The following is a 22,736-nucleotide window of genomic DNA, read 5'->3' as shown; positions in this document are numbered from 1 at the left end:
GTATATATATATATATGTAAGGAGATAACCATGCTAGTTAATTATAGGACGCATCTCTCTCTCTCTCTCTCTCTCTCTCTCTCTCTCTCTCTCTCTCTCTCTCTCTCACAGATTAGCTCAGGGTGGACAAAAGTGTCACACCAGGTTAAGGAAATCTTATGCACTTTGTTACAAACCGCTGATAAATTTATTTGGATTCGACTGTGTTATAATGTGCAATATTATTATGTATTTAACAGTTAGATGATTATTCATTTAATTAATAAAAAAATATGTTAAGTGAGTTATACATTTTTCTATCAATATAGTCCTAATTATTATTATTATTATTATTATTATTATTATTATTATTATTATTATTATTATTATTATTATTATTATTATTATTATCCAAATTCTATGAATAATTCTGAGGGTAGAATTAGTTTACATATTTTTTTATGTTTATGCAGCCACTGGGATTATTTCAAATATTCAATGGTTATTTTATATTAAATAATAAATGTGGTTGATAAATATATACAGTATATATATATATATATATATATATATATATATATATATATATATATATATAATATATATACATGTATATTATATATATACTAAACATATATATATAAATTTATATTATGTAGTTTCCGAATTAATAAAAAAATTATTTTTCAAAATCAGAAAAATAATTTTATATGCTGTGCTGATTTTCTTGCAATACCATATGAATTTCGCTACAAAATTATTTTTATATATATAATAATTTAGCAAATATTTTAATATTCTTCAAAGACTATTATTATTATTATTATTATTATTATTATTATTATTATTATTATTATTATTATTATTATTATTATTATTATTATTATTAAATACAAATCAAACCTTTTTCTCTACTTTAAGGATAAACATAAGCAAGTGTAGATTACATAAACTGTATGAAGCATTTGCACTGTACATAGTGATGTACATATTATATTTCTGGAATAGATGTAAAAATGATTGTAATAGATGTGACGATTAAACTGTATTGTATCTGTAACCCTTTTTAAGCTGAAAATAATTGTACAGATGTATCTTAGTCATGAAGTGAATTGTGGGTGTGTATATATATATATATATATATATAATTATTTTTTCATTCAGATTTTAATGTTTGGTGAAAATAGAAAATTCAAATGAATTTTTTTAAATGCGTAGATTTTTCAAAATTATAAAAATGGTTCAAAATTGAGACGAATTTTAAAAATTAATTTTTTTTTAATGCAACAATGAATGTTTTCCTAAATGGTACGAAAATGGATGTTTTTTCTAAATGGTATAAAAATGAATGGCCTATTTTTAATGGTACAAAAATGAATATTTTTTGAATGGTACAAAATTAATATTTTTAAATGGTACAAAAAAAATATTTTTCTAAATTCTACAAAAATAATGTTTTTAAATTGTACAAAAATTAATATTTTTTAAATTGTACAAAAATAATGTTTTTTAAATTGTACAGAAATTAATTTTTTTGAATGGTGCAAAAATAAATATTTTTTAAATGGTACGAAAATTAATAATTATTTTAAACTGTACAAAAATTGATATTTTTAATGGTACAAAATTAATATTTTTTCAATGGTACAAAAATTAATGTTGTTTCAATGGTGCAAAAATAAAGATTTTTTAAACGGTACAAAAATTAATAATTTTTTTAATTGTAGGAAAAATATATTTTTAAATGGTACAAAAATGAATATTTTTTAAATTGTACAAAAATTAATATTTTTGAATGGCATTAAAATTAATATTTTTTCAATTGAATAAAAATTAATATTTTTAAATGATATAAAAATTAATTTTTTTTCAATGGTGCAAAAATTAATATTCATTTGAATGGTACAAAAATGAATGTTTTTTAAATGCTACAAAAATTAACATTTTTAAATGGTACAAAAATAGATATTTTTTAAATGGTACAAAAATTAATAATTTTTTTAAATTGTACAAAAATTATATTTTTTTAAATGGCACAAAAATTAATATCTTTTCAATGGTGCAAAAATAAATATTTTTTAAACGGTACAAAAATTAATAATTATTTTAAATTGTACAAAAATTAATATTTTTAAATGGTACAAATTTCATTTTTTTTTTTATGGAAGAGGTTCGACAAAAATTCAAGAAATTGTTATTTTTTTAATTGACAAATTCGAAATTGATTTTTTGAAACAAAGCAATCTTATTTCATATTGAAATATTTAGGAATTCCGAAATAGAATTAATATCTTTGTAAAAACAAATTGGTACAGACTCAAAATGAATTATAAAAATTGAAATTTTTTGAAATTTGATTTTAATTTTAAAATACATATTTTTGTTTTTTTGGATTTTGTAAAATCTAAATATTTTCCCCTGGATTTAAATAAAGATTAAAGAATTTTTTCTCAGCTCCAAAGTCGATTCTGAAAAATTATGAATTAATTTTGGTTCGAAATTAATTTTTAAGATTAATTAACTTTTAAAAATAAAGTTTTTTAACTTAAGTTTTTAATTATTTTATAATTAGGTTTTAAAACTTAATTTTTTAAATTAAATTTTTTAATAAGCTTTAAATTAATTTTTATTAAATCAATTTTTAAAACTTAATTTTTTAAAAATTTAATTTTTCAAACTTAATTTTTAAAATTAACTGTTTAGATTAATTTCTAAAATTAATTGTTTAAACAAATTTTAAATTAATTTTATAAAAACTATTTTTTTAATACTTAATTTTTTAAAGTCAATTTTCTTAAAGGAGTTTAAGAGCCAAATAAACTAAGCGAATATTTTCCGTTTCTGATCGAAATTATCTTTGTTAGATTTTTTAACAATTTATTTTTAAACAGCACATCCAAATGACACATCATAAATTTTTAAAAAATTATTTTATACCTTAGGATCTAAAGTAGTTACTATTTTGAATTGAATAAAAAAAACAATGTTTGAATTTGAAATAATTTCTTCAAATAATCGATCGATTCTGAAATGAAAAGTTTAATTATTTCTCATGAATAAAATAACGTGACAGATAGGCAATATATATATACATACATATGTATACATTTATACATGTATATATATACTATATATATATATATATATATATATATATATATATATATATATATATATATATATATATATATATATATATATATATATATATATATATATATATATAGAGAGAGAGAGAGAAGAGAGAGAGAGAGAGAGAGAGAGAGAGAGAGAGAGAGAGAGAGAGAGAGAGAGAGAGAATAGGAAATAGATGGAACACACATCAATATAATTCGCCCCAAAATCTCTCCATCAGAACACAACATTACCACCCCCTCTACTTAAAAAATAAACAAATAAACAAACAAACAAACAATACAGAAACAAGCAGGACCCAAAAGACAAAGCAACAAAGCAACAAAGCAACAAACAAAAGCCACAAACAAAGCGAAACAACTGCCTCTCTGCAATCAATGCCGGAATGGTTTGTAGGAAGAGGCACTTGGCATAAATTTTCGATGAAGGTGCATGGCTGGACCCCTTGCGTACGTACGTACATACGCACACGTACACGGGAGGAATGGCACCTTGGCCCTCTTGCTCGTGGTCCGAGTGCCATGACCACTAGACCTCTAGGGCCTGAAATGGCGTAGGATAAGGAAGGAAGGTCGAATCACTCCTGTAGGAACCTTTGGTTTGTATATGAAATGGACATTATCGTAGTACTTGGAGAGAGAGAGAGAGAGAGAGAGAGAGAGAGAGAGAGAGAGAGAGAGAGAGAGAGAGAGGGAGGGAGGAATGACTCTAAGCCTGGGGGTACCCAGGGGCACCCTTGGTTCCCAAGGGCGGGGTGGTGGTACAGGCGCAGGCGATGGGAACTTCGTCAGGTGTCACATAAGAGACGACCTCCTCCCTCTCTCTCTCTCTCTCTCTCTCTCTCTCTCTCTCTCTCTCTCTCTCTCTAAGGGAAGGGCATTTAAAGGCTGGTCTACTGTCGCTAGAATTCCCATCGCGAAAGAGAATTAGATGGAATTTTACCGATAAGAATTTAGAGATGTAATTTGCAGAAATCTGTTCATTACATAGAAGACACTGGATGTTATTCTGTTTAATAGAATACTTCTTATACAAGATCCTGAGGCTATTCTGTTTAATAGAATACTCCTTATAGAAGACCATTGGAGGGCTACTCTGCCCTGAAAGAAATCCCCAAGCATGAGAGTATTCAAGAGTATTCTATCTACACTCTCCAAAAAATATAGATAAAACAAAAATGAAATAGAATTCAAGATCTATTTCACCTTAAAGAACTCCTAAGCTTTCTAATAATAGAATTATCTATCCAAGAATTATTCTATTACTATTATTATCATCATTATTATTATTCTGTTATTTTAATATTCTATTTTGGAGAATTCCAACCTCCCTCTAGAATAGTATTCTAGAGCAATAACTGGACTCAGAATCTTCAGGGGAGGTATTCTACCAACTAGAATTCTCCTTTCTAGAGCTTTTCCCCTTGGGTGATAAAGGCTTTCCTCTAGAACACAGAGGAAGGTAGAGAATTCCTTACTCCAGAGATAAAGGTTATTGAAAATTGATTAACTGACTTACTCTGAAGTTTGTAAATACCAGATTATTTGATCTGTACTAATCACCAAGTCTGTTTTTTTAGAGCTGACGTTAAATTTCCACAGCTGATATCCTTGAAGTTTCTATCCTGTTTCCTGATTGGTGGAGACATGAGCTTCCACCAATCACAGTTAGCTGCAGTGATATCAGCTGATGAAAGTAACAACCAAACTAATTAAGATAATGTATAACATATGATAATATGTAATAATATATTATGACATATAATGATAAATGATATCTCATGGTTTTCTTGCTACTATTACCTTGGTTATGAGAGAGAGAGAGAGAGAGAGAGAGAGAGAGAGAGAGAGAGAGAGAGAGAGAGAGAGAGAGAGAATTCCCTAACAACCTCATTATCATCACATGGCAACCGAAGTATCAAAAACTCATGGAAACAAAATCAACACCTGGCAACTCAGACGACATAAACTACGCCCCCTCAGCTGCGTAACACGAGCCGATAAAATATTCATAAAAACTCACTTTGACTTTGGACCCTAAGGTAAATCACGTTTGAATGATTTACAGGTATAAATCAAATCATTAATATTTAGACTGAAGTCAGCTAAACTCAGATAAATACTTGGAGTAATATCTACTTTATAGAGACCCCAAACTCATATTAAATCGATATTGAATTACGTTGTTTATTAAGAGAAATGAAAAGGTGCTTTTGTACAGTGGCCCACAAAAGGCTTCCTCATTATCTCACAGGTAATTAATGTCAAATTGTGCTGACGTCATGTTTACACCTGCGGACTTCCGGCGGAGTGAATGAGGTGTTGTGTGTTTATTTATTTATTACTCAGGGTGTTTAATATTTTTGGCAAGGGTCTTGGGATGAGATTGTTAGCTTAATAGCCTACCAATATTTGTATGTGTATATATATGTATATATATTTAATGATATACATAAACATACACATGAATACAAATATTTTGTATCGACGAACTTTAATCATGTTGGAAAAACCATCACCATATATTTAAAACCAAAATCATAATAAAAAAACGTATGATTCCCCATTCACAAACATAACACAACAACCCAAGAATGACACCTTAACACAACCGCACCATGAATAACAACCGGTTTCATAACACTCGTAATAATAATATTAATATTATGACAACCAAAAGTTATGGAATGAGAGAATGAGAAATATCTCGAGTACTCACAATTTTTTTCACACTCCCAGAAGCATCTAAGTCAACACAGACCATTGAATCTAAGTGTATATAAGTTTGTACTTGAGGAGTTAAGTGAACACAAGGCCACTTAACTCTTAAGTGCGGGAGAGGAGACTAACAGTGAAATAAGTAAAGAGTACTCTTGACACCAGAGGTCTTAGGAAGACACTTGACACTGTAGAACACTAACTGTATGAATTACAGAATTACAAATTACGATCATAAATACATTCACAAATGCTAGTTTGCATAACAATTTGTGTATGCACGTGCATATACAATCACATACATGTATATTTGAATATATATCTATATATATATATAGATTCATATAACAGACATATACCTGTCACAATTCCCCCCAAAAGACAACAGCCTTAACAGACAGACAATGTCTAAACCACCCCAATGACCGGCTCGCGTGTCGACAGGTAAGACATTCGTGTACAGGTGTGACCAATCAATACAATAGGAAGCCCAAGTCACGCTGTCATAATTCATCCCACTCGTTAGGACGCGTCTGATGGATGGCTGTCGTGCACGCCATGTCATAAGTCGGGGATGCATTCTGATGTCGTTGTTAAAAATTGTATTCTTTCGAGTTTTGATTTTATTTGTGTCAGTATTTTTTTTTTAGGGGGGGTTTTGGTGTGTGGGGGGTGATAATTAAAATGTGTTTTATTTTGTGTTTATTTCTTGTTTTTATGTCTTTTGTTTTTGTTTGTTGTTGATGGGAAAATATTCAGAAGTTGAAGTTTGAATAAGATAGGAAAAGTAATTTATTGTAAAATGTAAAATATATATATATATATATATATATATATATATATATATATATATATATATATATATATATATATATATATATACGTGAAAATATCCTCACTTTTTTAACCAAGTACAGAAGTTGTATATACAAAAATAAGCAGAATAATACACTTTGGGAGATAATATTGATTATCAGAAACTTGATCTAATTATAAAGACGATAATATCCTTAAAATAATTAAGAAACACACACACACATACATATATATATATATATATGTATATATATGCTAGTTGATCAACCCGGCGCTGCCCGGGAAAACTCTAAATGACAACAGATGAACTCTCCCTCACTCTTTCCCTCTTTCTCTTCACTAACGTCCCCCCCTACTCTCTCTCTCTCTCTCTCTCTCTCTCTCTCTCTCTCTCTCTCTCTCTCTCTCTCTATCACTTGGACACAGTGACTCTAGACAGTCCTCCTTCGAGTATTAGCAGTAATGGTGTGCATCCAGCCATATTTTGAACGCATCAGAGACCATACATCCTTGGTGTCAGGAGAGATGGGGTCAGTTGCCACGGCATCCTTCAAGCCAGCATCGTGTGACCTGACCTGACCTCTTTCAGAAAACACTAGCTGACCTCAGCCCAATGGTGAGTCATTCAAAGATGTCAGGGCAAATGGTTTCTAAAGAAATACGAACTTTAATATTTTATAAATTTGTACCTTTGGGGTAAGTTGGCTCAGTTGGTGAATGTTGGCAATAAGGTCTTCAAATGTTGGCAGGTAGGTGACTGAGATCTATAACTGCCCAGTTCCCTGTGGGTAACCCAAAACCCAGTCAGTTTTTCTTTGACTGTTGTTTGAAAATCGACTTACTTCAAAAGCTGTTTAGGTCTTGTTCCTACAAGAACACTGTTCTGTGTCTATTATAAGATATATACTTTCAGCAAAAGCTAGCTCAGCTATTGAAGCCTAGGGGTCACTGACCTGAAATTCAAGAAGCTTCCAAAGAATATTATGGAGTTCATCTGAAAGAGGTAACAGAAGGTAACAGAAAATACAGAAAGAAGAGATCAAGAGTTAACTAACAGCAGGTAAGTAACTGCCTATGGTTGAATTTCTTTACTTAAGCAATTATTTAGAACAATTAATACCTTTGGCTAGTTTTTGGGTCAGATGATGGTTGATAATTCTCCTCCTAGTAAACTTGCTCAGTGTCTCTCTCTCTTTACTAGCAGCCGTTTGCTAGCACTGCAACCAGTGTTAGCACTTCGGTAAACTATTAAAATTCTTAGAGTACACTACGTGTAGACCATATTCCACCGGAATGATATTACAAAGACCATTTTAAGAAACTGGACAGAAGTGGGAAGCCTGGGTTACTTCTATAAACAATGGATATAGAATCCCAAAGCTAGCTATAGTACTAAGACAATATAAATCTGACAATCAGCAGTTATAGAAGCTCTAACTGACAGAATTCTCTGCACACGTATAAACCTTCCGAGTGGGTTTCAATTAAATCATTCTGAGGCCTGTGGCAACGACAGTTAATGATAAATATACATATTATAAATTCAGTAACTACACAAGAAGAAGATAGGTGGCTTAAACAGGGGGGACTCCTCTTTACTTGGCAAGAGACTTGTTTGACTGAACAGAAGACTAACTCTTTGAAGTGAGTCTAACGTCAGTTTGGAAGCTGCAGATGCCTAGGCCTTACATAATGATTCTCACGTCTGAGGACTCCAATGTGTCCTTCACATAATATTTGAAAAGAAAAGGGCTAATTAAACCACTGAAATTCTAAATCCCTGCTATCTTTCAGTCGTTTTTAAGTTTGGCTATCTATCTCAAGAGTGCAAAACCCTAAACATGGCATGTTTGGTACTGCAGAGCGTAATAACTGCAAAATAGGACCACAAATCCATTGATAAAGAGTGTGAGGAATTCCAACGTGAAGAGGTGGTATAAATAAAGCTAATTTTGACCGTTTAAGCACGATTAGTAAAAAGCTGATAGGCATATGAACGACCTATGCTATGGATCTAAATCTCTTAGCAATTGCTGCCCAACCCATTTGGTATTGACCCAGCCATCTGGGTCAGATGCTCAGCCTACTAGGACAAGAACACACCCCTAAGAGACATAATGTCTCCTGAAGTAGACACACCACCACCTGGTGGAGAATCTCAGCGTGAAAAAATGGAATACAAAAATGGGAAGGTTATACAAAGATCCAAGTCCCTTCATTTTCCCCAACAAGCAACGCCAAATGCAGTTCCTTTAGCAATACTGTGGGATGCGTATTGTCTTTTTGTGTCTCCCATGTCACCTCTGACATCGCTTTTGTGTCATATTTATCGTCAATGGCCGTTCCTTTCCACGGTATATAATGTTCATACGTTGAGAAATTGTAAGCATCTTTCTTGTGCTTATAACATCATCGGTTTTAATATTTGTTTCTAGACGATGAAGAATATGCCTCAGAGAGAATATGCCTCTCGCCTCATCTTCAGTCATTTATGCTCTTATGTAATACTTATCTAAATATGATTTAATGAATATTAGATTTTGTATTTATTCTCTGTTTTTATATCGTAGGAAAGATATACTTAAATACTAAGGATAAAATAATGTGACGTATGTTCTAGAATATGTCAAATGCAGTCTTGGGAAGCAGCCATTTTTGCCAGACCGAGAAGATACTTCTTTCGAAGCGGTAGCATTCTATTTTTCAGATTTAAAAGCAAAAGAGTATATTTCCATATAAATTAGACTATTAATTGAAACATGGCTATATAAGTAGTCTTTATACTGAGGTATTTACATCTTTAAAGTTAATTTAATATAGATAATGCTTAAACAATGATATGAGAGCGCTAAGTTTAGCGAAAAGTGCTACTACACCAATGCCTCGACTACCAGACCAAAAGTACGCTTATAAAAGGACTATTTTCAGTATATATCAATGATTAAAGACAAAAACCTTTATATTAAGTATTAAGAGATATATTTGGATATAAATTCCACTAATTTCAAATGCACAGTGACAAGAAAGTCATAGCAAAAGTGCATTACCTACCATTTCTATCATTAACTTGAATTGGCACCACTGCACCTGGTCCTTTCCGTAGTGGCCTGTCTGGTGTTTACACTTGGTCGTCGGAGTTTATCACTAATTTCTTCAAAATGGGTCGTATGCACAGTAGAGGGTAAGGAATGATCGCGAAATTTAGTAACTAATTGTGTTATCTGTCTGTTCGAAGTAGAATTATTAGGTCTTGTCGATTATTTGTCACGAAAATGCCCAAATAATGAATCGCCTTGACCCACGTGTGGTGGGACTTGGTTTGGGAGGTTCGGTTGGCCGATAAATATCGATGAATTTTTGTATTTATTTCATTCAGTTTTAGGTCTGTGCTTGTTAAATATAAATCGATGGTTTATTTAAGGTTTATTTTTATAATTAGAAGCTGTAAAATGGCATTTTATGACAGGGTATGGCGGTTCCTTTACCCGGTACCTTTTTTGGGGTACGAGGCCATGTAGATATTACGCTAATAAACCCTTCGCTTGTTCCATAAAGGTCGCAAAAAAGTTATTCTAATTTTGTTTATTGTTATTCTTATTACACCTTTTAGCTTAGGCAAAGTCAAACGGCTTTGTTTTGCAGCTCTTCGACCAGGGTAGTCGTAGGTACGTAGCCTACCCATGGCTGGGAGGGCCAAACCATTGCCGAATTTTTGCCAGTAACAGAGACCAGTATCTCTGTATCTCTTTTCTTGCAAGTGACGGCAACAGTTAAGCTTGGGTGTAGAATGGGTGTCGTGTTTAGGCCAGCACCAGCCCTTTTGTCATGAGCATAGGCTAAAAAGCGTAAGGAAAAGTGGTAAATATCATAAACTTGAGAAAAGGATGCAGAGAAGGGGGACAGGGCTAGACGTGAGAAATCTGACGTGAAAACGGGCCAAAATTGACCTTGACCAGAAAACTGTTCTGACCTGACCAGTCCTTACCTTCCAACGTCGCCGAGGTCACCATTCCCTGACATGGCTTGGGGGCCTGGACCCCCAGTAACATTAAAATATCGGAGACAATAGACTTGGCTTCTGTTTGGGTCCCTGCCGTTTTGGCAGTCTCTAATTTGTATTTTCTTGCCATTTTGCAAACAATACCAAAATTGTAACCAGTAACACTAGTTTACGTTAGGTTGGTATTTTTAGGTTCTTTTACTACCTTATCATTTCCTGGCAGAAATGGCGGCTGTTTTGACCTGGCTTTTGGGGGATGGTTTTGGCCCTCCTGGACCTGCTAACCCAACCTTTAGTAGAGGATCATTCCCTGACCTGACCAGACTTAGGGCGCCCCAATTAACACTGAATATCAGATACAGGTCGAGGGACTAAATTTAGAAAGCAAAATTACCAACGCCTTGCCCTGCCCCCCTACTCTGCTTACTACCCAGGGTCTCAATTATTCTGGTCAGTGACCAGCTGGAAATGGTCTGCGGTACCTTAGTGGCCTTCAGTTTTACCATAGCTTAGGCAAAAAATGTCAGGGCTAGGCTATTGAATGCACTATAAATAAAGGAATGGAAGTGTGGATATTGGCATCTGAAGGGAAAATGTAGTGTAGGACCTAGATTAGATGGTTGAATTTATGATATACTGCAGTTGCTTCACAAAATTTTAAATTATGTTTTCTTCTTGGCAAAAATTAACTTCTGGAGTCTGGTTGTATTTGTTTGGAAAGAAAATGTCAGATACTATATTGCAGTAGGCTATATATGTGAGTTCCTTCCACAGTATTTATTTGTATTTTTGCAATCAGAAGCTTCTAAATGTTATTGGGGTGCTGTTGCTGCACAAACTGATAATTCACATTAAATAAGCATAGGTTAGTTTAGTTTTGTGAAGTTGGAGCAGCATTTCTTTATTGCAAAACTGGTATGAAATAAGGAGGCCCTTAAAGTATCCTACAAGGGGGGGCATATGTTGTGTATTTTTTGTACTTGTAGGCTGTAATATAAGAAGGCAATTTTGATATAAAGTAACTCCATTTCATGGCTGTAGTGTTGCTTTTGGCCAAGAAAGCAAAAGTTGTTTTGCAAGCAACAGCTTTCACAGTAGTTAAGTTGATGTTCATAAATAAAATGATGGAGTTTGTCGTTTTCCCAGCGCTGTTTGGCATTGCACTAGTGTTGCAATAGCAGCAGCTAATCTTGCACTCACACAAGCCAGTCAAGAATTGGAAAATTATAAACGTGCCATGCGTGTTGACCGCTCTTGCAATAGATAGTAGAGAAATCTGAGGGAGAGAAAATTCTAAAGCCATAGAACAGATTATTCAGATGCTTTCGATCTTTGCCAATCTGTTAATTAACCCTCGGATATTCCAGAAAGGGTATTTCCCAGTCTGCGCTGCCATACCGCCGTTCCGTGCCCAACTGGCTGAAACTGACGAAGGAAGACGTAGAAGAGCAGATTGTCAAATTAGCCAAGAAGGGTCTGACTCCCTCACAGATTGGTGAGTATATTGAAAGGTTTTAGTTCATTATTCTCTGTCACTGTGGTATATTATTGCAAATGGTTCATGTTTTTGATTTAGTCATGAATTGTTTTTCTGCTATCATACCACTCCTGAGTTTGAACCTAGGTGCCTTCATTTTAGATTCATATGTAGGGGCCAGTAGTAAGCACACCTGGCTTATGGCAAATGTAAACATGTTTATTCCCATTAGACTACCATTAATCACACAAAAATATAATGACTTTTTGTTTTTTACAAACAATAGAATGATGGGTTTGCTTCTCAGTTGTTGAATTTTCTAAATTTTAGTCTGTACTTTTAATGAAAAAAAAAGCCTTATGCAATGTGTATACTATTGTAGCCTACATACCAGTGCGTAAAAACTATGCCTGATGCTAATATGTTTTTGCAGAGGTCTCTTCACAATCCAAACATAATATTTTTTGGAAAAAATGTATGCATCTCCATTGGGGAGCATCTAGTAAGAACTTATGTTTTAGGGTTTGGAGACTTCAGCAAAAATTTGTATGAAAACCACAGCTTTGATAGAATCACCCAGAGCATTGGAACTGTTATATATAGGACTCAGTACTTGATAAATGTTTTTATTAGTGTGTGTGTAGCTCGGATAGCTATAATGGTATCCACAGTTGTGCCACTTTCCACCCAGATGCAAGTGTGCAAATCCTTACTGGACCAAGTAGACAATACAAGGAAATTCCACTTGTCCAGGTAGATCTGGGTCTCAACTACTGGTGTTCATAGAAGCCCAGCTGACACTATAATTTGCTATTCTCCCCGGAGTTGTGTGAAGGACAGCCCATTAAACCTCTTAGTAATAATAATGGTATCTTGTTTATCAAAGGTTTTATCCCATACCAGGATAAGGATTTTTTCCTTTACAGAAACAATTTCTCTTTATTTTTATTTATTTATTTATTTATTTTTTTTTTTGTCCTAAATTTTTTAGCCTGAGGCTTCACGTGATCATCCATTCAGTGTGCTTTGTTGCTTGTGAGGTGTTTAGTTCTGCTTTGCTTTTTATGGAGCGGTTATATTTGCTTGATAGTATCCAAGAAAGCTTGAATGTGACACTGGACACCAAGATCCCATCTTAAGTTAGACCAGAGGTTTGCACTTGCATTAAGGCCAGTAAAATTTTGTCAAACTAGGGGTCAACATTGGTGCAACAGGATTATTGTTATGAAATTATTAAAATAGGCAACAGATATACCCAAAACTCTTGTATGTATCATGTATGGTGTCGTATTTTGTTAGGGTAAACTACAAAGTGTTTAGTGCCATTCCTTCAGTCTTGAACATTCACTGCCTGAATTTCCGTCAGATCTAGCTTGCGTTCTAGTAGTCCCCTTGAAAAGGTTATGTACTAGTGTTTTAAAACTTCCTGTGAATTATAAGAACGTAACTGCAGTAATTTACACTTGTCATTTTAGAAAGTACAAAAGAATTACCAAGTATTTTGAATGGAAATTTAGTAATCAGACTGCAACCTATCGAACTTATTTTAACTCTTATTGTCACTATGATATTTGGTTGGACTCCCTTATAATATCTAATACATTCTGTAGATAATCTCTTGAACTGAATGATGAAGTGGAATGTACACTTTAATATAGCCAAACAATTTAATTATTGGAAGGCCAGACCTCAGGAGTCCTTGGTAAGTTAAGGTGCCACTTTTTATTAAGTCTTCCATCTTTCTCAGGCTTTAAGATAATGCATCCAGTACTGACCTCTGCAGCAGAACTGGCTGTTGAGATAATCCAGTGATGCGAGAAAATTTACCAGAGGTACAACAAGATATTTCTCTTTTGGGAGGAAGTTCTTGGGTCCTTTGGTGACAAAGGTTTTGATGTTTTGTGCAAATGTTGATAAGATTCTTTCAGAAACAGGTACTAAATTGGTGATGTGTTTAGTGTGTAGATTTGTTAGAGACATTGATAGCAGAGATTGGGGTCATCTTCAAAGATGTTGTTTGCGTTTATTACAAAGGATTGCAAGAGATTAAGGTAACGAAGGTTGTGGTCATGTTTAGGCAGATGTCTTCAGTGGAGTCATTCCTCCCATCGAAGTAGGAATACTGAGGTGTTACTTATTTCTACTATGCCAGAAACAGCAGTATATTCCTTGGAGAAAAGCACTTCTTAGGTGACGTCAACTAGAACCTATTGGCAAATCTGGGAAGTGGGACAATTAAAGAAATAATATGCAGTTGAAAAAGTTTTCAGGAAGCAAACGAAATATCTTCAAATGTACAGTCGTATATAAATGTGAATCCGTAAGGGTGAATGTCATATAGATAGGTAAAGTAGAGGTAGAAGGGTAAATCAAAAGACCAGTGTTTACAGATTGGAGTATTTATTGCAACCTAACCGACCTCTTGGCAGTAGAGCTGCTTTGCAGGTCATCAAGGTTGCTAGAGCAATTCCATAGGTTTGTACCATTTCTTCTTACGAATTGGTGGAAAATACTATGGAGACAACGGTTAGGGCTGAATGATTGTAGCTTTGCTCTGTTGTATATTTTTTTACTTTTAGAATGATATACAGCGATAGGAATGACAGTACATGCTGATTCTGATAGATGGGTAGCAGATGGAATTTTGAATTGGGAGGGAACAGACAACTGCAAGAGTGCTTATTTTGATCAAAGACATTGCCAATTGTTGTAAATGTTAAAAAGACTGTACTGAAATTAATACCTTTGAATACGACCAGCTGTAGCAAAGTATAGAACATTACAGTTTTAAACAAGTATGTTTTGAGTGCAAGGATTTTTTCCATACGTGTATCTTAGTAGGAGAATCAAAATCTTTGTATTAATCCCAGGATCGCTACGGGCTTAATAACTGAATTACCTGTAACACATTATTTTGAATCTAGGTGTCAGCAGTCAGGGTCAGTGAATTTTTATGCTCCGACTTATAAAACAGACACAGTCACCTCAGCAAACGTAGATGGGGTTTGGCTTTCTGATGAGTAAGTCTGTTGAGTAACTAAGACCCAGTACAGTAGGTCCTCGACTTAAAGGCAGGGGACCTGTTCCGGCACTGAAGCGTAAGTTGATTTTTGCCGTAAGCCGGTGTTCCACCTTTTAACGGGTTACGGCGCCATTAAGTTAATGCTCATTCTTGCCATTAGTGCTGTCAGTGACGCTGTAACTTAATGTATCATTAAGTTACAGCGCTGTAAAATGCCATTAACAGCACAGGAAAGGCTCCGTAAGATTGAATCCATTATAAGTGTGGGATGCACTTTATCATTGCCTGCACTTAAATGTTTTCTAGATGTCGTACAGCTGACAGCAATTCCACATATTTCCTAACCTAAACCACCCTGTAATTTACATTCAGTTCAAGAGATCTAGAAAGTATCACATTTAAAATGGTATCATAGCAAAAAAATAGTCATATTGTAGCCTTTTAAGTGCAGGCAGTCCCTGGATTACGACGTTCCGAGTTGACTACGCTCTTCCAATATGTTCATCAAAAATTATTTCCCGGGTTACAGCGTATGTTCCAGAAATATGGCCCCAAAAGGGCAAGAATGGGGGGTGTTTTTTGATGAAAAACTTAATACAAATGCAGTTTATGTCATTTATAAGACACCCAAGTGATTAAAAGTAAGGTTTTCTTAACAATTCTTGACAATATTTCGGGTTTTGATGATTTTTGGCTTACGATGCGGTGTCAGAATGGAAACCTCGTCATAAACGTGGACTGCCTGTACTGTACAAAATCCTGCCGAGTTGAGGAGTTCTTTTTGCATCCTAACCGACCTCTCAGCAGCCAAAATAAGCTGCTTTGCGGGTCATCACGGTTGCCAGAGCAATTCCATGGGGTCGTACCATTGCTTTGTAAGAATTACAGTAGTGGAAACTTAATATGGAAACAACAGATAGGGCTTAATGTAATGAGTGTAGCTTTGTGATGACGTAGATTTCAACTGGGTGTTTCCTTATCCATTCAGGAATATGATAGTTTAAGTATTAGAGAAGGGAGTCGGTGATAAAGGAAGAGTTTAAGTATTAGAGAAGGGAGTTGGTGATAAAGGAAGAGTTTAAGTATTAGAGAAGGGAGTCGGTGATAAAGGAAGAGTTTAAGTATTAGAGAAGGGAGTTGGTGATAAAGGAAGAGTTTAAGTATTAGAGAAGGGAGTCGGTGATAAAGGAAGAGAAGGGAAGAATTATAGCTATGTCCCTATTTCCCCTCCCCCAACTACATAGCTTTCAAACTTTTGCTTTTCATCCAGTCCCATTGGTCTCTTCCTACTTAGCTGTCCAACTTCTTTGACTACGAACCAGCTTTTTGTCAGTTCATAACAGATCATTTGGGTTGATGCCCAGAAATACCTGGTGTCATTTAAATTCATTTATAATGATACCGTAACTATAATAACAGTGAACGGTGCTTCTCTGCTGAACAGATTCCGAATCTTAGTCAACAGAAGACAGTTTTGGGGATACAAAGGCCATTAATAGCGAAGATCCCGTAATATATTCTTCACTTGGATATTTTGGTGTCACTTTTTGCATCCTAACCGACCTCCCAGCAGTCAAACTGCTTTGCAGGTCATCAAGGTTGCTAGAGCAATTCCATATTTTTATACCATTGCTTCATATGAATTACCGTAGTGGAAACTTCTATGGGAACAAGAGGTGGGGCTTAATGAAATGAGTGTAGCTTTGCATGGATGTATATTTTGACTGGGTATTTATTTATCCATTCAGGAATATGTTAGTGTAAGTATTAGAGAGGAAAATTAAGTTTCATACAAATCAGTATAAAAGTTATTGCCGTCCCTGTTCTCATCCTCCTGCTAGATTGCTTTGTGTTTTTTGGTCTTTTCCCACTTAGCTGTCCAACTTCTTAAGCTTAACTGAACACGAGCTCTCTTATCAGTTGATAACATCTTTTAGACTAGACCTGTGGACATCTTGAAATGTCCTTAAACTGTTTCATAAAGATACAGAAATAGGAATATGTAATGCTCATTCTTTGCGAAAGGTAGCAGCAGTGGTAACAGACTAATTACTTTGTGTTAAGTGGGAGAAAGTAACTACAAGTTATTTTCCTTTATTTTGATATCTTCAGTTCAGAGACATTGTTTTCCATCTGTAAATATAAATGAAAAATCAGTAATGGGTTTAATACATTTGAATAAGACCAGTTATTGCAAAGGAAAAGAGCGTTGTAGATTTAAACAGTATGTCGTGGGATGTGCTTCAGATGCAAGGATGTTTTGCCATAATTATCTTAATAGGAGAATCAGAATCCTCATTACACCCAAGGTTTAATCCCTGGATCCCTGTGGGCTTTACCTATGGTTCTGGGTCTTGGTGTTGACAGAGAGGGCCAGTGAATCTTTATGCCCCAGACGTGCGGAAAAGAAGATAACTCAAGTTTGCAGCCCAACAGACCTCCTAACAGTTGAGCTGCTTTGCAGGTCATCAAGGTTGCTATAACAGTTCCATGGGTGTATACCACTGCTTCATAATGAGTTGTTGGAACTACTGTGGAAACAACAGTTAGGACTTATCGAATGTAGCTTTGCGTTTTCGTACGTTTGACTGTGTATGTCCTTGTCCTTTCAGGAATGGGAAATTTGACATTTCCATCACTCTTTCAAAGATATTATAGATTTGAGAATATTGTTGATGTATGGAATCACAGGACCTGTTTGTGAAATTAATTTGTTGATGACTGTGAAGTTTGTAATCGCTCGCTCTCTATAATTCCTCAGCTAAAAACCCTTTTGGACAGAGTCAACTGACTATAAACCCAGGAGTGCTCCAAAGGGGAATCAGCCAGCAAGCGAGACTAGTTGAATGCAATGGTGATTAACAGTTATATATGAGGGGACAGGAAATTAAGCAGATGCACCGAAATTCAGGAGACATCAGTAGAAAGCAGGAATGACTTCTCTGCTTTCTGCTGACATCCGAATGTGTGTCTTCGAACCTGCTAAAAGAATTTCTGGTGCTCAGTGCTTCGTAGGAAAAAAAAGTTTATGAAAATATTAGCTCCTCCGTGCTTCATAGGGAAAAAAATAGGAATTTCTGCCCCTCACCGCTTCCTAGGAGAAAGTTTATGAATTTTAGCACCTCAGTGCTCTATAAAAAGCCATTTATTGCATCCAGTACTGACCTTTGCAGCAAGATTTTGCTACAAAGATAATCAAGTGATGCCAGATGAAATGCCAAGAGTTCAACAAGTCTCTTTTTGAAGATGTCTTCTGATCCCTTGGTAACATTTGTTGAGATGATGTATTGTTTTCTAATTGGTTCTCGCAGACGGAGATGGTTTTTGCATGTGGTGGGATGGGAGGACAGTAGTTTGTCAGGTAGTAGGCGCTGGAGTAACAGGATAAAATTAAGGGAAGAAGAGCCAATTCAAGAGAATAGTGGTAGATTAGCGTGACAATTACGACACGAAGCAGGAGGGAAGCCGGTTGTAAGGGCCAAAAGATTATGGTGTAGTAGTTGAGTAAATGAAGACCAAAATGGAATAATTTAAGGAAATACACAAGATGAGAATGGATAAAAATCATCAAAATAACAAATGCTCACTGAAGGGAAGCACAACCAAAAGATTATGGTGTAGTAGTTGAGTAATTGAAGACCAAAATGGAATAATTTAAGGAAATACACAAGATGAGAATGGATAAAAATCATCACAAACACAACCAATACTGCGCAATCTGTCTTGAAAAGTGAGATGACATTCATTTATAGTATAGTATTCATGTATAGAAATTTAATTGCCTGTTAAAATGCCCCCTTTTTTTTTTTGTGTAAATCGTTGACTTGTTAAATAAGGATTGTTTATTTTAGGATGCACCAGTTCTTCCTGATTTTGGTGAATATTAAAAAGTAAAAAGAGCCTTTAAGCTTGTCTCTGACATGAGATGAGACGAAGCTTGCATCCCAATAAACCTCTTGGTCGTCAAGCTAGTTTAGGTCATCAAGATTGTTCTAGCAGTTCCTTGTCAGACATTAAATTGGTAGACGCTTGAATTGGTGGAAGTATGGAGACAGTTTGCTGCTTACAATTCAAGTGTTGTTATCCAGACTTCCATTTCTATGGGCAAAGGAATATCCACCAAATCTGAGGCCATTGAACTAAGGGTTTGTGTTTTGTGATGATTAGAAATTGTACTACGGAGCTGGAAATCCCATTTTAAGAAACCCGAGAAGTGATTATGACGGAGAGGTGGAAGTGGAGTGTTGCAATACAGTATTGTTGAGTGTAAAAGATTGACCGCGGTTAGGGACCTTGTTTTTTTACTAGTACTGTATCTTGTAACAGAAAAAATTGCGGTTGCTTCAGAGGTAGTTTTTTGTTCTGTGGTGTTAGCAAATTGGAGAGCTTTTGTTGTTTACTAAGGATTCATATCAAGGAATCCTGACCACCACCATTATTTTAAGGATTAAATTACTAGTTCAAAGGTATTTTCTTTGCTGTACCAGTTTTATAGAGGTTAGTGTGCAGCCGATTGTAGATTTTGAAGCTTTCTAGGGTCGTTCTGACTAGATTTCTACTTGACTTTCCTCTAGTTTTAAGGTTACTGTATTCTAAGTTCTTTTCCATAGTCATAAGGTTAATTATTCTAAGTTATCTTTTCTTGTCCTTAGTTTTAAGGTCAGTCATTCCAAGCCGTCTTGTTTCATTTGGTTCCTGTCTTTGTAGGTGTCATCCTTCGCGATAGCCACGGTGTCGCCCAGGTGAGGTTTGTCACCGGAAACAAGATTCTGCGCGTGCTGAAGGCGAAGGGTCTTGCCCCTGATATCCCTGAAGATTTGTACCACCTCATCAAGAAGGCCGTTGCCATCCGCAAGCATCTCGAAAGGAACAGGTAATTGTTTTTGAGAAGCTGACTGTCCTGTGGCTTAATGTTGATAATATTCTTGGCTGACTTTCACTGATGATCTTGTTTGGGAGGGAGACGTCACAGGAAGAACGTCCTTTATTTCATTCTGTGTTTCTCCCCTTGCAGGAAGGACCGTGACTCCAAGTTCCGCCTTATCTTGGTAGAATCCCGTATCCATCGTATCACACGTTATTACAAGTCCAAGGGAGTTTTGGCTCCCTCATGGAAATATGCATCAGCAACTGCTTCTGCCCTTGTTGCTTAAATAAATTGTAGGCAGTATTTATGAGTGCCCTCATTTACCTTGGTGTCTGTTTAACTTATCTAGGAACTCTCACAAAGATTGAGATTTCTTGTCACTGTAATTGCCCCACTTTACTGAACTTGGACTCAGAATGTTGTGCTTTTGGAACCTCAAGACTTCAAGCAAAGATGTGTTGCATTACTACCTTAAAGCAATTTTTGTATTTTATTGGTTACTTACATTTTTATCTGTTTATTAATTAGTTAATTTATTTTTCATTTCTAATACCTGATATTTCTTATTACCTTCTGTTACTTCTTTCAGATGAACACCATATTTTTTGGAAGCTTGGGTTTCAAGCCATGGCCCCTGTGGGCTTGTTCCATATGAATAGGGTTCATCTTCTGAATACGGTAATAGTTCAAGCACATTTTCAGTGAGTGACCAATGTATCCATTTGAACCTTGATGAGATATTAAAGTTCCTTTGCTTTGATTTATAAAGGGGAGAATATTAAGTGTTATTTATAGTATTTAAAGGAATGTGTTTAAAATTATGAACATGCAAAGACATGGGTTAGTGGGCAGAGATATAGCAGAACTGCTTGGTCCAGGTCTAGTTGTTAATAACATAGTTGCATTCCGTTAGAGACATTAACCTCTATAGTGAAATTTAATATTGACCTCTTGGTATGTTGCCAAGTGTAGTATATACATTTTTGCAGTTGTGTATATAAGCATTTTTATGGAAATTTTGTACACTAGAGTTTATATACATATCCTAAATGCAAAAGTTTTTTATGGGGAATATCAGCTTTTGCCAAATGTTAATTTTTAAAATAATTTTAAGATAGGTTTTAATTTTTAATTCAAAAATTCATTCCCATGACTTATTATTCTCAAACCAAATTCATTAAAATGCTGAATAATCCCAGTTCCAGTGCTTTGGCTTCAAGCCTAAATTACTATATTCCATTCCAAAATGCAAGATGATGTTTCATCAGCCTTGTACTTCCAAAAGCCCAGCTGCATAGATAGCATTTTAACTTGGGGGGGAACAGTAACAACTTTTGTTTGTGTTATTGTTGGATGCAACCACTCCATCACTTGTTAAGTAGTCTCCTTAATTCATGATTGTATGTGAGTCCACCTCTGGTTCATGATACGGAATATACTGCACTTTACTTCTAAATTGTCTGACACGACTGGGTACTTCAAGTTAAATGAATGAATTGAGTACATTGTTATACATTGTTCATGAACTGATTGTGTTCTTTTCTCTGCTTGGCAAGTCGATGACCTAACCTTGTTCCCTCTGAGGAAACCTACTTGGTTTGAACAGAACGGTAAATATAGTAACAAAATGAAGGCGATGGCTGTGAAATTTGTAAAGCTTATAAAGGATGGTCTGAAAAAAAACGTAAATGCAACGTCAGGTGAATGTCACAGAAACAAAAAATAAGAGGCCAAATTAAACCTATGATTTTTCAACCATAATTAAAACATGAGGCTTTGTTCCCCGTAGGAGGAAGCATTACTAGATGGAATAGGTTTCTTTCCCAGTGTCCCTTCAGTTGCATTGCTTGTTACCTTTTTATTTTCATTGTATTTCCAACATTCCTCTGCTTCAGGGTGCAAGCAGATCTTTTTAAGCCAGCCTTATGAGTCCTGAATATTGAGCTAATGTATATATTGATAATGCAATTCCTACATCCTCAAATTTTCTGGACGCTGAAATGGAAGTCTTAAGGTAAATCCTGCTCTCTGAACCCCATAGAAGGAAACTGCCTTCAGTGCACCACATGCAGTTCACTGTAGACCTTACTTTAGGTTCTTTGCGACATCCCTTCTCTGCCTCTAGCTATAACCCCTGTCATTCCTTTTACCGCACCTCTGTCCGTATTCTCTTTCTTCCATCGTAACTTTCCACCTCTCCTAATAATTGTTTCATAGTGCAACTGCCAAGTTTTCGTCCTGTTAACCTTTAAAACCTTTTTACAATCAATACCCCTTTCAGAACTGAATGACCTCATAGGTCCCAGTGCTTGGCCTTGGGCCAAAATTCTATGTATTGCATTCTGACCTGGTCACCAAATGATCTCTCAGGCTTGGCAGGCAGGCCCTCAGTCCTGAAAGATAACCAGAAGGAAATTAGATTTTTGTCTTCAAAGTTGGAGCCAATTGCAACTTGCTTTTATGATGGCTTATGCTGTCCAGAAACTGGTAAATTAAATTTGTTAAAGAACTTCAGACCTTTTGACCCAGACTGAAAGGTGTAAAGTAGATATATCTGTGATTCCATGTAAAGAATCAACAATATCAAGAAAAAAAAAATGCTTTGTCATGAATGGGATGAAGAACACTATAATATGTCATCTTGTTTTAACCCAAAGAAATGCCTTATTAATATTCTGGAAAATAATGTTGAAAGTAAATGAGTTAATCGAAATCAACTGGGA

The 22,736-nt window shown here is 35.0% G+C and overlaps 1 protein-coding gene across 1 annotated transcript; it reads left to right on the top strand.

The window, feature by feature from the left end:
• Nucleotides 1–9,708: 9,708 nt before the first annotated feature.
• Nucleotides 9,709–20,318, top strand: RpS13 (ribosomal protein S13). Its single transcript, XM_067133780.1, has 4 exons — nucleotides 9,709–9,828; nucleotides 12,015–12,142; nucleotides 19,854–20,019; nucleotides 20,161–20,318. The coding sequence occupies exons 1-4, from the start codon at nucleotides 9,806–9,808 to the stop codon at nucleotides 20,297–20,299; spliced, it is 456 nt and encodes a 151-aa protein (XP_066989881.1). The 5' UTR covers nucleotides 9,709–9,805; the 3' UTR covers nucleotides 20,300–20,318.
• The last annotated feature ends 2,418 nt before the right edge of the window (nucleotides 20,319–22,736 follow it).

This window comes from Macrobrachium rosenbergii, chromosome 34, assembly GCF_040412425.1.
Source record: "Macrobrachium rosenbergii isolate ZJJX-2024 chromosome 34, ASM4041242v1, whole genome shotgun sequence".
Classification (NCBI taxonomy): Eukaryota; Metazoa; Arthropoda; class Malacostraca; order Decapoda; family Palaemonidae; genus Macrobrachium; species Macrobrachium rosenbergii.
The sequence above is the reverse complement of the archived record's forward strand: the minus strand, read 5'-3'. Positions and strand labels throughout refer to the sequence as shown.